This window comes from Aquarana catesbeiana, linkage group LG06 (genome assembly GCF_042186555.1).
Source record: "Aquarana catesbeiana isolate 2022-GZ linkage group LG06, ASM4218655v1, whole genome shotgun sequence".
Lineage (NCBI taxonomy): Eukaryota > Metazoa > Chordata > Amphibia > Anura > Ranidae > Aquarana > Aquarana catesbeiana.
In genome coordinates, this window is record NC_133329.1 from 275,690,448 (window position 1) to 275,704,582 (window position 14,135).

The window sequence follows — 14,135 nt, forward strand, 5'->3', positions numbered from 1 at the left end:
AAGGTGATCAATGTAGCCAGTCTCTGGGTGAAGACCAGACCTGATTTAAGCCAACCAAACCTTCAGCCTCATGTTTTTGATAAAGTGTGATAATGTGTGTAATATCCGATCCAGCTCCCTGTCTGTCTGTCCTGCTCTGCTAGATTGGATTTCCCTGTGTATGACCTCAGATCAGATAACAACTATTCTCTGAACTCTGCCTGCCTTTTACCTGGACTATCATTGAACCAATCTGCCTGTCTGCCAACCGCAAGTTCCTGTTTGCTTTGCTCAGTTTGCGCCTGCCCTGGTGTGGTGGCCAGGCACTATAGCATTGTGTATAAGTCCTGCGGGCAACCGAGTAACGGTAGGCCTGCTTGCCTTATGGGGATAAGTGAAAAACATAGGAGCCAGCTATAGTGTCTGACCACCTGCTTTATGGGTAAGTGTGACATTATCACAAGCCTTTAACAAAAAATATTTATGTGCAGATGGACACAGCTTTGTTTATTTGCTGAGGAGGTTTGCAAACTGACACCCTAAGTTCAGGAAATGTCTGCGTGTAAATGCACCTCCAGCAGTAACACAGGAGCCAGGGCCCAAGGTTAACCCACCTGACTGTTTTTCTGGTGACCCCCATATCTTTTCGAACTTTAAAAACAGTTGTATATTATACTTTAAGCTTAAAGTGTTTGTAAATCAAAGCCAGTGACGAGGGAGCAGGGGGCGAGGCCATCTGTGTCAATGGACGCAGCAGCAGGGCTCGGGTGCGAGCATGCATGAGAAGTAGCTTCCCATAAGGGCACTGGACAGAGGGGAGGGGCCAGGAGCGTTGGCGGGGTACCCGAAAAGAGGAGGTTCGTGGCCGCTCTGTACAGTTCCATTGCATAGAACATGTAAGTATAGACATGTTTGTTATTTTTAATTTTTTTTTAAATTTACCTTCACAATAACTTTAAGCCATGTTTTTCTGGTTCTAAAGCACAGTGGGTTGAGCTGATTATTGCAGGGGAACCCCCAGTCTTGCGCTTTTAGTCTCCCCGCAGACGATCCAGCCCAAGGGTCAGTTGAAGCTTTTTTCAAGGCCCTAGGTTTACTCTGTGATGATCCTGACCATGTCCACTCAGCTGAAACTAACCTTAGGTCATTACGCCAGGATAAGAGCACCGCTGAACAATTCTGTTCTGTATTCAATCACTGTTCACCTGACTCAGGGTGGAATGACCCAGCTCTAAGAAGCCAGTTCAGGTTAGGCTTATCAGACTCCATCAAAGACTCTTTAGTTCACTACCCTGAACCTAAGTCGTTGAATTAAGCCATGCAAGTAGCCATCCTTATAGACAGGTGTTTACAGGAAAGGCACAGAGAGGTTTGTTTCTTTGCCCCCTAGTATGCTGCCCACTTCTTCTCCATCAGACTTTACTGAGATCTCAGCCACTTTGTCGCCAGCTGCCATAATAAGCCAGGAAATGCCAAGAGTCTAATGCAGGTGGGGTCTGCTTCTTTAGACTATACAGTGCCAGGTTCCCCCCAAAGTAAACTATTTGTTCCTGCACAAGTTAGTTCTGTCAAGTTTTCCCATTAACCTCTCAGCTTTCATAGATTCTGGTGCCGCTAGCAATGTCTGCAGATTAGCTTTATTAGTCTTAGCTGTTGATAACTCTCCTTATCCATGGCCCTTGCCACCTTATGCACTGTACCTATTACTTTGACCACTGGGGAATTTCATAGGGAGACGATCAGCTTCAATTTGATAACATCTCCTGCATATCCCCTTATCTTAGGTTATCCTTGGCTTAGAAGCTCCATCACCATATATAGATTGAGCTACAGGGGAGATTAGGTCCTGGTCCCAGACCTGCATCCAGAACTGCATTAAAACTGCTGACCAGTTGCCCATGTGTAACGCTTTTGTGGTCAGTACCAGTCATGTGCCTTTATTACAGTTGTATTCGGATCTTGATCAATTTTCCCAAGTGTGACTTGAAAAACCATTTGCTTTTATGTGACTTTGTTGTAGCAAACAACACTGACAAGCTTATTGAATTTTCTACAGGCCACCTCTCCAGCCAATTGCCACAATTGGAATATTTTCCTCCCAGAGGCCAAACTTACCCACTGTCTCGTAGCCTTGAGCCCTGTTTGGAAACTTTATCTAAGTTTCATAATATCTTATCTCTAGCACAAGTAATGGGGGCCTTTTCTCCTAACCATTTGGACTCTATTTTAAAGGCTCAGTCTTATTTTCCACCCAATCTACCCCCTGGAAAGCCTTTTGTTCCCTTCCACCTTAAGCATAAAGTGCTTTCAAAAGCATGTGACGCTAAGACGGCCAGGCACCCAGGAATTACCAAAACATTTTCTTTAGTTTCCTTTCCTGCAGGCTTTGGTGGCCCTCTCTCCATAAGCACTGCTCTTTCTATGTAAAAGCTTGCAAAACCTGTGCTCGTTCTAAGCCCTCAGAAGTCAAGCCCTCTGAATTACCCCTATGTTTGCCTGTAAATAAACACCTTTGGACACACAACCAGGCTAACTTGTCCTCAAGTTCTACTGCCTCTACACCTGGTAATGTGGTCCAGTCTGTGTCTACACCTGCCAATGCCGGTCCAGTCTGTCTCTGCATGAGTTATTCCGGTTCAGCCCATGCCAATTGAGCCTCCTGCTTTTTCAAATTCTGGACCTGGCCTCACCCTACTGAAACTACATCTGATCAAGCCTGTCTAAGATGTTCCATCCATCCTTTGGTTAGACATCCTTATTCGGCCAGGTGGGGGTTTCAACCTTTTCTTCTAGCCAGTCTGCATCTAGCTTGTGTTCCAGCTATCCAGCTTGACTCCAGTGACATGTCATCTGCTAACCAACCTGACCGCTCTGATCCCCTGACCTTTGCCCAGCCTGATGGTCCTGACCTGGATGTCCAGCTTGTCTCTAAGGGTTTAGGGGGGCCCTCCTCAGAGGGGGAGGGGTAATATCAGGAGAGTATACGCTCTTGCTCCATCATTGCAGCTGGTTCCAGCAGCCTGGTTTTGCCTATGGCATTCTCCTTGTCTGTCTGTCCACCTGCAAGGTGATTAATGTGGCCAGTCTCTGGGTGGTGACCAGATGTGAATTAAGCCAGCCAAATCTTCAGTCCCATGCTTGTGATAGAGTGTGTCCCTGTCTAGATTGGATTTCCCTGTGTATGACCTCGGACCAGATAACAACTATTCTTTGATCTCTACCTGCTTTTTACCTGGATTGTCATTGAACCTCTCTGCCTGTCTGCCAACCGCAAGTACTGTACCTGTTTGCTTTGCTCAGTTCGTGCCTACTCTGGCATGGTGGCCAGGCACTATAGCATTGTGTAAAAGTTCTGGTGGCAACCTGCTATTGGTGATGAACACAGAAGCCAGCTATAGTGTCTGGCCACCTGCATTACGGGTAAGCATGACACTAGCTCCTTCTAAGGCCCAATCTGTAGCAAAATCCTCTTAAGCAATCACCTCCAGGCCCTCAGCTCAACTTCTGCTGAAGCCCAGACTGAAATTTCTTGTCTCACTAGATATCTCTCAGGGGCAACAAACCTTTCACTTTGGCAAATGTATACCTTCCCAAGAAAGGCCAAAAGAAAGCATTTTAACTTACTTTAGACCCCTTTCACACTGGAAAGTTTTGCAGGCGCTATAGCGTTAAAGATAGGGCCTGCAAACCACCCTAAAACAGCTGCTCCATGCACTCCAGTGTGAAAGCCAGAGGGTTTTCACACTGGAGTGGTGTGCTGGCAGGGCGTCAGAAAAAGTCCTGCCAGCAGCTTCTTTGGAGCGGTGAACTCACCGCTCCTCCACCGCTGCTCCCCATTGAAATCAATGGAACAGCACTGTGATACAGCCGACAAAACGCCGCTCCAGCGGCGTTTTGCGGGCGGATTTAAACCCTTTTTGACCGCTAGCCGGGGGTTAAAACCCCCCACTAGCGGCCAAATAGCGCCACTAAAACGATGGTAAAGGGGCACTACAAAAAGTGCCGCTTTACCGCTGACGCCCGGGTGTCGGCTGTGTGAAAGGGGTCTAAGTTAAGTTAGAACTTTTTACTAAAAGCAGCTTATTATTAGGGCTAATCTCAACTTCATCTTTGAACCTACGTTAGATTACTCCTTGGAGAATAACTAGACCCCTTTTCTAGCTGATCGCTCTATTAACTGCAGATTATATGATCTGCTAGTGGTAGTTCTGTGGCTCCTACTCCACCCCACAGCTGAAGACTATACTTTACATTCTACACTGCTTCCCATGCATCCTACAGTCATATTGATCATTTATTCGTATCTCGCCATATTTTTAGATGAAACCCTTTGGCACATATAGGCTCTCGCCTTTGGTCTGATCACTTCCCCGTGTTTACTTTATATTCTTCATGGTACCTAGCACTTCTAAAAGACTTGCATCCTGGCATCTGAAGGAAACATTACCATGATATACTTTAGTACAGTTGGATGTTGAGAAACCCAAACAGGATTTTCAAAGCACTCATGCTAATGACCCCACTCCCATGCAGCTCTAAATGCATTCTCAGACGGATCTTTATTAAGCATGCCTACTGTGTGAAAAAGGCTAAAGCCATTGTGATAATGACTTGTCTTAATGTTATTCAGACCCTTGAACAGACTCATGAGCAATCTCCCTCTCACCCTTCAACCTTTACTATCTAAACACTCAGAACTACATAGATCAATCATTTAATCGACACGTGGACTTTTCTCACCGACATCCATATGAATTTTGAAACAAAAGAGGCAAATTGTTATTCAAAACTATTAAACTTTCGACCACAAGGCCATGTCATTGAGACACACAGCTCTGTGTCTGAATGAACTACAAGCAGCTGTCAGCTTGTAGTTCTCAATGAACTACCATGGTGCTGTGGAGCGCTGTGGTAGTTCATAAAATCTTCCTGTCAGGAAGTATTGGCTTACCCGTAGGGGATGTACGGGTAAGCCCATATCGGGACAGTGTGCAGGAGACCTACATGGCATCAGCGATCTGCTGATTGCTGGTGCAATGCTTTCTAGGCTCCTACTACAAAAAAATAATATATGCACTTGTTTTACCTGCAAAAAAATGTACATTTATTTATTTATTTTTTTTAAAAAGTGAACTTATCCTTTAAGCAATCCCAAACGTTTATCTTAAAAATCTACTGCCCCTCCCAAGGATTAGTACGCCCCTCCGAAGCTATTGCTAAAGCCTTTCAATCTTACTACTCCTCACTTTCTAACATACCCCCCCTCCCCCCCATCGCCTGTTTCCACCCCATCAATACCTTCCATTTCTCTTGAACGATATAATCGTTCTACTGCTCTTTCATCCCTCTCAAATGAAGCAATTACACCTCTGTTTATACTGTTTACCATTCTGGAGTTTGAACTTGTTATTCAATCTCTTCCCTCAAGTTAAAGCCCTGGACCAAACGTCTACGCCTCTCTTTTTTACTCCCACTTTTCTGACTTGATTGTACCACTAATGGAAAAAATGTTTAACTTTCAGACATGTGCCCATTTCCTAGGCAATTCTTAGGAGCCTATAGTACAGTACTACCAAAAAGCAGTAAAGATCCATCGTCCTATTCCAGGTATAGGCTCATCTCATTGATAAATGTCAATTTAAAAATGTATGCAAAGGCGATAACCAACCATCTCCAAACTCATTTAACTTTTTTAATTCAGTTAGATCAAGCAGGATTTGTACCTAATAGAGAAACTAGGGAGAACACTATCAAATCTCTTACATTGATAGACTACACCGGGAAGCATCATAGGCTGTTTTGTATGCTTACTATAGACACAGAGAATGCATTCAATCACGTATCCTGGAGTTTTCTATCCTCTACTCTCTTACAAATTGGTCTACAGCCCATCCTACTTTTGAAAATGATGGCCCTATATATTGCCCTTCTGCCAGAATCAGGGTTAACTGTATATTTTCAGACTCCATACAGACTATTGGCAATAGTGAATACAAGCTAGGCCTCTATGCTGATTTATGATTTCTTGGCAATTTTTCAGAGAATATGAATGATAACACAAAAACTTTTCTTTCACTCATGGTTAGTGTTTGGCTGAAGCCATTTATTATCAATCAACTGTGTTTACTCTTTTTAAATCATAATCACAACAGAAACTACCCAAATGACCCTGATCAAAAGTTTACATACCCAGTCCTTAATACCGTGTATTGCCCCCTTTAACATCAATGACAGCTTGTAGTATTTTGTGGTATTTGTGGATGAGGTTATCTTCTCAGATGGTAAAGCTGCCCATTCCTCTTGGCAAAAAGCCTCCAGTTCCTGTAAATTCTTGGGCCGTCTTGCATGAACTGCTCCCCAGAGTGGCTCAATGGTATTGAGGTCAGGAGATTGAGAGGGCCACTCCAGAACCTTCACTTTATTCTACTGTAGCCAATGACAGGTCGACTTGGCCTTGTGTTTGGATCATTGTCATGTTGGAATGTCCAAGTACGTCCCATGCCCAGCTTCCTGGCTTATAAATGCAAATGTTCCTTCAGTATTTTTGATAACATACTGCATTCATCTTGCCATCAATTTTGGCCAAATTTCCGGTGCCTTTGTAGCTCATACATCCCCAAAACATCAGCGATCCACCTCCATGTTTTTCACAGTAGGAATGGAATTGTGTACCTTTCATCATAGGCCTTGTTGACTCTCCAAATGAAGTGTTAATGGTTGTGGCCAAAAAGCTCAATTTTGGTCTCATCACTCCAAATTACTTTGTGCCAGAAGGTTTGAGGCTTGTCTCTGTGCTGTTTGGCATACTGTAAGCGGGATACTTTGTGGCATTTGCGTAGTAATGGCTTTTTTCTGGCGACTCGACCATGCAGCCCATCTTTCTTCAAGTGTCTCTTTATTGTGCATCTTGAAACAGCCACACCACATGTTTTCAGAGAGTCCTGTATTTCACCTGAAGTTATTTATGGGTTTTTCTTTGCATCCCGAACAATTTTCCTGGCAGTTGTGGCTGAAATTTTAGTTGGTCTACCTGACCATGGTTTGGTTTCAGCAGAACCCCTCATTTTCCACTTCTTGATTAGAGTTTGAACACTGCTGTTTGGTATTCTCAATTCATTGGATATCTTTTTATATCCATTTCCTGTTTTATACAGTTCAACTACATTTTCCCGCAGATCCTTTGACAAGTCTTTTGCTTTCCCCATGACTCAGAATCCAGAAAAGTCAGTGCAGCACTGGATGAAAGATGCAAGGGTCTGTCAGGAGTCAAAAAACTCCTTGACATTTTATACACACACACTAATTACAAGCAAACAGATCACAGGTGAGGATGGTTACCTTTAATAGCCATTCAAACCCCTTTGTGTCAACTTGTGTGCATGTTATTGGGCCAAAATCACCAGGGTATGTAAACTTTTGATCATGGTCATTTGGGTAGTTTGTGTTGTCATTATGATTTAAAAAGTGTAAACACAGTTGATTGATAATAAATGGCTTCAGCCAAACACTAACCATGAGTGAAAGAAAAGTTTTTGAGTAATCATTCACATTCTCTGAAAAATGGCCAAGAAATTATAAATTCTGCCAGGGTATGTAAACTTTTGAGCACAACTGTATATCTGACCCTGATATTGCGTTCCCAGCCCTAAATAGGGAATTTAGGGCATTCAGTTGTTTTAGCAATTTTAAAATTGGTGTACACAAATCTGAAGCCCTGAACATCATGTTTAAGGATCATGTTGTATCTAGACTTCACTCTTTTCCCTTCTCCTGGCAACCCACTTCTATTAAGTACCTTGGTGTCCAAAGTTCCTTTAGCCTGCACCCTCTTTACCATCTTAACTATACACCCTCACTCTCTATGGTGTCTACTAAATTGAGGGACTGATCTAAGGCCGGCCATACATGGTTCGAATCTCTATAGTAGCCCCTAGCAATAATCGCAAGAGAATCCGGCAGGATGGTTGTACCCAAGTTGATCAATCAATTAACTTGGTACATTCAGCCTGCCCAATAACGGTTCGAATAATCACAAGAGAATCCAGCTGGGTGGTTGTACCCAAGATGATCGATCAATTAACTTGGTACATTCAGCCTGCCCAATAACAGGTCGAATCTCGGCTGGTCCCTGCTGAACCGGCCAAGATTCGAACCATTATTGGGCAGGCTGAATGTACCAAGTTAATTGATCAATCAACTTGGGTACAACCAGCCTGACGGATTCTGTTGACATTATTGCTAGCGGCTACTATAGCTGCTAGCGATAATCACTGTCTTCTCCCAGCAGAGACAGCTTCCCCTGATCGACCCCCCCCCGCGGGGAACAGACAATTGCTCGGCAGGAGGAATTCCCCTGTCAGCACTGTCTGTGTTAATGGAGGAATTGTGCACATTTCTTTCCTGTAACCTGTGGCTGCAGAAAATAAATTTGCTACGTGTATGGCCTGCCTTAGCAAAATCATTCCTGGTTCAGAAGAATAGCCCTGTACACAGTAAAAGGGATGTGTTGTCTCCTATTCTTTACATTGTTCAGACCGTGTCCATCGAGCTCCCGCAGTCCTTTTTCTGTACCCTCAAAACACCCCTACAATTATGAAATGATATACTGACCAACCCTAAACACTTAGGTCACACAGGACTCCCTCATTTGGAGCTCAATTACAAAGCCTCTCTAACTAGATTGTAAAGGCTCATACACACGATACGAAAATCGTAAGTAAGATTTCGTTCGACGAACGATCTGCCGATTTTTGGATCGTTATGTTGGTGCTTTTGACAGCCGATTCCAGTTTTTCGGCCAACAAAAGCTGGATGTGCAGACTATAAATTTTTTGTCGGATGTGAACACAACATCCGATTTTCGTATCATTAGTACGGTTTTCGTACGAAAAAAATCGTAAGAGCAAGACTACGCATGCTCAGAAACGAAAGAATACATACAAAACTATTTAACACATTACATCACTTCTGAAGTTGTATTCTGTCCTACTAGGATTTTCGGATGGTAAGTACCCTCTTCACTTTCGACATGATCTTAGCATGCAACAGATGACAGACGAACAGTTGTCTGAAAATCTGATCGTGTGTACGAGGCTTTAGAATTAATATACCATCCTCTCAGTTAGTAATTGACCCAAATTAAATCTGAGCTGACACAACACCCTTTAGCATCACTTCCTTGGCTATCTCCAACAGACAGCGATCCCTCGCGATCACTTCCCCCCTGTGCCTCTGTCCTTCTTCAATGCTGTATCCTGGCCTAGGCCGACAAGGCCCAGGCCTAGAGCAGCACTTTGCAGGGGGGGCAGCACGGAAAGAGTCCCCGCCGGCTTGCGCTACGCCGTTAGTGTAGCGCCAGTCTTATGGGGTGGACTGGGCTGAGAGGCAAATTAGTCTAGCGCCCCCATAAAGCGGCCGTACTGCTTCCGGTATGCGGGCGTCCGGCATTCCGCAACTGTGGGGGGGTGGCGCTTCTAATTTTGACTGTCCTATCATCCTGGACCACAAACCTTCCTCACTGTGCTATGTTTTCTGCTACACTATTGGCATGGTTATATCTTCTTAGTCCTCTCCGTAAAATTATCAGAAATTTGTGCTTAAAGTAGAACTATAGGCAACACTTCTTTTTTTTTCATTTTGGATAGAGTAAGGGAGGGTTATAACTCCTGTCAGTTTATTTTTTACCATCCCTGTCCCATTGCAGAGATTTCCCTTCACTTCCTGCTCCATAGCCAAACAGGAAGTGAGAGGAAATCTATGCAAATTAAGGGAATCCATTGCCCCCCCCCCCCCGGCCCTCAGAACTAGTGTCCCCACTCGAAAAATTCAGGGCAGGTCTTAAACAGCAAGGGGTGTGGCCTTGACAGTAAGGGGTGTGTCATATTTAAATTAGGGGGTACATGAGTTTAGTCAGGCCTAGGGCAGCACAAAACCTAAATACACTACTGTCCTTCTTAAAATATGGGACTGGTTACTGTGCTCACATCTCATCCTACATAGGTCCCATGATCCCTGTCTTGGGCAATCCACAATTCTCCCAAACTCTGCCTTATAACAACTCCTTGTTCATTTCCCACTCCAGGAAGCTACATATATTTCAATTATTGAATACAACTGGCCTCATGCCTCTGTTGCAATTTAGAGATGTTTTGCAGAGCAACCTTGACAGAATGCTTTATTTTCACATTTGGGACTGCTTCATCTCCCTTTAATGTTGTGGAAACATTCTCTGCCCTTTTCTCCTATTTAATACCTTGTGTGTACAAAACAAAGCCCCTTCCCACACCTTATCATTCATTTACAACTTACTTCTTTCTGCAACTTGTCCTGACCCTCCCAAGTCCTTTTCTGAATAGGGCAGGGAGACCTTGGGGTTGGTTTTAAAGAGGAAATCTATATACTGTACTGACACATAAATTATCCGTGGAGAGTTCAGTTCATGAACCCAATTATAAAATACTCACTAGATGCTATTATTGTCCCCACATTTTACAGAAATATATCCTACCATCCCCAGCCATTGTTGGCGATGCCTATCTCATTGGGATTCCATGAGCAATATTCAATAGGACTGTCATATGATACTGTCTTTTTGGGATGAAGGTTTTAGCATACATATCACTGTTACATCCATCTTGGTTCCAAAAACACCTTAGATAGCACTTTTGATCAAGATACCAGCATCACTTTCTACAGTCAAAAAAGGTCTATGTATTTTTCTTATTGTTGCCAGTTCAGTCATACCGAAATACTGGATATCCATGACCTCCTGACCATGCCTGAATGGACTGAAGAGCTTAACCGTTTCATGAGAATGGAAGAATTAATGGCATAACTTTATGGCCGTTACCCTCAATTTGTTAATACCTGGCTTCCTTGTATATCATTTAAAAATAGCCAAGTTTTTAGTTTCTATCAGTCGAATTCTGACCCAATGACCTCTCAGTATAGTGATGTTGATATTCAACCGCATTAAGAATCTTACTTACTATTACTCCTGTCAGCGACCCTCCCATCTTCTGTACATCCCTATCTTCTTTTTCTTTCTTGCTCTTATAATTTACTAACTTGTGCCTTGTTATCTCAAAATCCCTCTAGTGGCTCTTTATGTAGTAGCTTTCAGCTGAGCTCTGATCAAGTTCTGTGGTATGTATGTAAACTTTCCCCTATAACCATTTGTATTTTTCCTATGGATACATTCTTTTCTTATGCATTACCATGACAGTGGATCTATTCTGATTATGTCTTTTTGATCAATGTTGCTCAACAACCTTTTTTACTGAAATGTATTGTACTCATTTCTATTTGCACTGGGCTACCTAATGTGTTTTATTTTTTGTTATTAACTCATCGCTTATGTACTTTTACCTTTTAAAAATTCTCAGTTCAGCTGAACTTGCACAATTTCAATCCCGCAGCAGTGTGAACCTGGGCTTAAAGTGGATGTAAACCCACTCTCATCCTTTCTAAACTACTGCCATAGTGGTTATCTATAAGGATATACATGCCTCCTGCATGTATCTTTACCTGTCAAATGTCTCCCCTCTGTCTGTTATTAGACCCGAAAAACTACAGATTCTGTGGGCGGGTCTGTTGTCTGGAGCTCGGTGGGTGGAGTCGTGATGTCAGTAGACTCCCCGCCCACCTCTACACTCTCCTTGTCAATATGCATTTTCTCCTGTTTATTTCTAACACTGAACTTCTGCTATGATCTCTAACATCCAGTGAAAAGACAGGAAAGTAACCACATGACTTCAGCATGCCAAATCATGCTGAGGTGTGGAACAGCCAATCCTTGCAGAGCTGCTGAAGAAAGGAGTGGGGGAGGGAATTAAAAAATAATGCCTGTGTCTTAGGCTGTCACTCACAGCAAGGGGGAGTATTTGACAAAAGTTTTTCTCAGTTTGTCAAGATTTTTCTCACTGAACAATAAAAGAGGATTGCTCAGAGATGGATTAACTCTTTGTGGCAAGACTGGGCTCAAATGATAGGAAATCTTATACTCTACAGTATGATAAAAAAAAAAAAAAAATTTCGGGTTTACATCCACTTTAAGCAACTCTATGTTACCTGCCACTGTACCAGATTTAAATCAAATGATCTGTCATTGGACAATGACAGGACAGGAAACTCAGAATACATATTCTTGCAGTATTTTAATATTTGCCTAAGATTGCATTAATAAGCACAATTTGCTAACCTACAAGATTTGTACAGTTCACTTTTTACATTAGGTTATCATTTTAGTTACAGATACTGACATAAAAAAGCAGACATTGAAAACAAGAAAAAATGAAACATTTCATTTGTTGAGTAAAATTAAAATTGTACTCTAACACCATAGCATATTGGTAAATAAAGTTATCTACAAAACTTTTAAGGATGATTAACAACATCCACTTTGGAGACTTCAGTTCAGCTGGTTTCCTCTTGCATCTCTTGAATGAACTGCAAGTTTTCTTGCTCATTTAAAGAAGTTTCAAGATCAGTTAATGAAACATTTAATTCTAAAAGAGATTGGAATAAGAAAAACATAATATTAGTTATAAAGGTAAACTTTATATACAAGGGCATGACTATACCTACGATAACCAGGAAATTTGTGTTTTAGGGACCTGTCACGGTTATACTCATGACTACATGTGCCAAAATGTAGACTTCTTTACCTGTTTTAATACTAGCCATAAACATCTTAATTCACATTATACACAGGGCTGGAAATTTGCATGGCCAACACAGGCATTAGCATATGGACACTGGGCTGCAGGCGTAGGCACACAGTCACTCACAAATCATGCTGTTGATTGCCAGGAAACATATTCTTATGCATAATAAAAGACTCTAGAATTACACCCTGACTGCCAGTGGTGTCTCACATGATATTTAGGGGTATTTCCCCTGCACAGCTTGTGTATTTTTTGTTGATAGAATAGAGCACAATTTAGGGTTATAATCTATCTGGGGCAGTGGCGCCTGTCCATAACGGGCGCCGCCTCCCCTATCCATGCTTCCGGCCCCCTGATCTACATATCAGTGGCGCCAGACCATGGATTTCATTGCGGGTTGGGTGTTTTTTTCAAGCACCTGATTAGAGCCATAGGCTCTAATAGGCTTCAAAAAAGGGTGGCCTCGGAGTGCAGAGCATTGCGCTCAGAGGCCACTCAGTTGTGTGACCATAGCAAATGAATTTCAGTGCCATGCCACGCCGCCGGGGGGGTGTTTTTTGTTTGCGCCCCCCCCCAAAAGAAGAACCCACCAGCCGCCACTGATCTGGGGTGACAATCTAGCCAACACTTCTTGGTGTCGGATCTACATGTACTGTCACAGAGTGGGAAGACTGTCAACTAGTGCTGAAATGAAGTGTCAAAGGACATTTGGTCTAGTGTGGCAAGAAGTATAAATCTGATTACTGCATCATTAAGAAAAAATGACTAGAATGTAATTAAGCTGCCCCACAGCATCATCAGTCATATCTTCATTGAATTCAACCATTGCATTGAATACATGTTTTTTTTTCAGCATTATTTTTATAAATGTTGTTCATGCATATTTGAAAAGAAAAGATCATTACCTCTCTTATTAGGGAGTTATATTAGGTAAAGTGAAAATATAAAACATTGTTCAATGTAAAATTGTCTATATGTCTACATGGAAGAGTTACTATTCAATATACCTGCATTGCTTGCTATATGACTTTTGATATATACTAGTATGGATGAGCTGAACAGCCCCCCCCCCCACCCCCAGATGGGTTCGCACCAAAACTTGTGAACAGGCAAAAATGTATGCGAACACAGTTAAAGTCTATGGGACACGAACATGAAAAATTAAAAGTGCTAATTTTTAAGGCTTATATGCATGTTACTGCCAGGGGACATGTATCAATGCAAAAAAAGGTTTCAAAATGGCTGTTTTTTCAGGAGCAGTGATTTTAACAATGCCTAAAGTGAAACAATAAAAATGAAATATTCCTTTAAATATCGTGCCTGGGGGTGTCTTTAGTCTGCCTGTAAAGCAGTGCATCTTTCCCGTGTTTATAACAGTACCACAACAAAATGACATTTCTAAAAGGAAAAAATGGCATTTAAAACTGCTCGCAGCTGTAATGTATTTGTCGGATCTCGGCAATATAGATAAAATGCATTGAAAAAACAGCA

The 14,135-nt window shown here is 42.4% G+C and overlaps 1 protein-coding gene across 3 annotated transcripts in view; it reads right to left on the reverse strand.

Moving 5' to 3' along the window:
- Positions 1 to 12,123: 12,123 nt before the first annotated feature.
- Positions 12,124 to 14,135, reverse strand: part of MDH1B (malate dehydrogenase 1B) — a 107,571-nt gene continuing 105,559 nt past the window's right edge. For all 3 annotated transcript variants that reach the window (XM_073633389.1, XM_073633391.1, XM_073633390.1), the window contains one exon: positions 12,124 to 12,485. In XM_073633389.1, the coding sequence (XP_073489490.1) occupies positions 12,394 to 12,485 (92 nt within the window). In that variant the 3' untranslated portion in view covers positions 12,124 to 12,393. The remainder of the gene's footprint in view (positions 12,486 to 14,135) is intronic.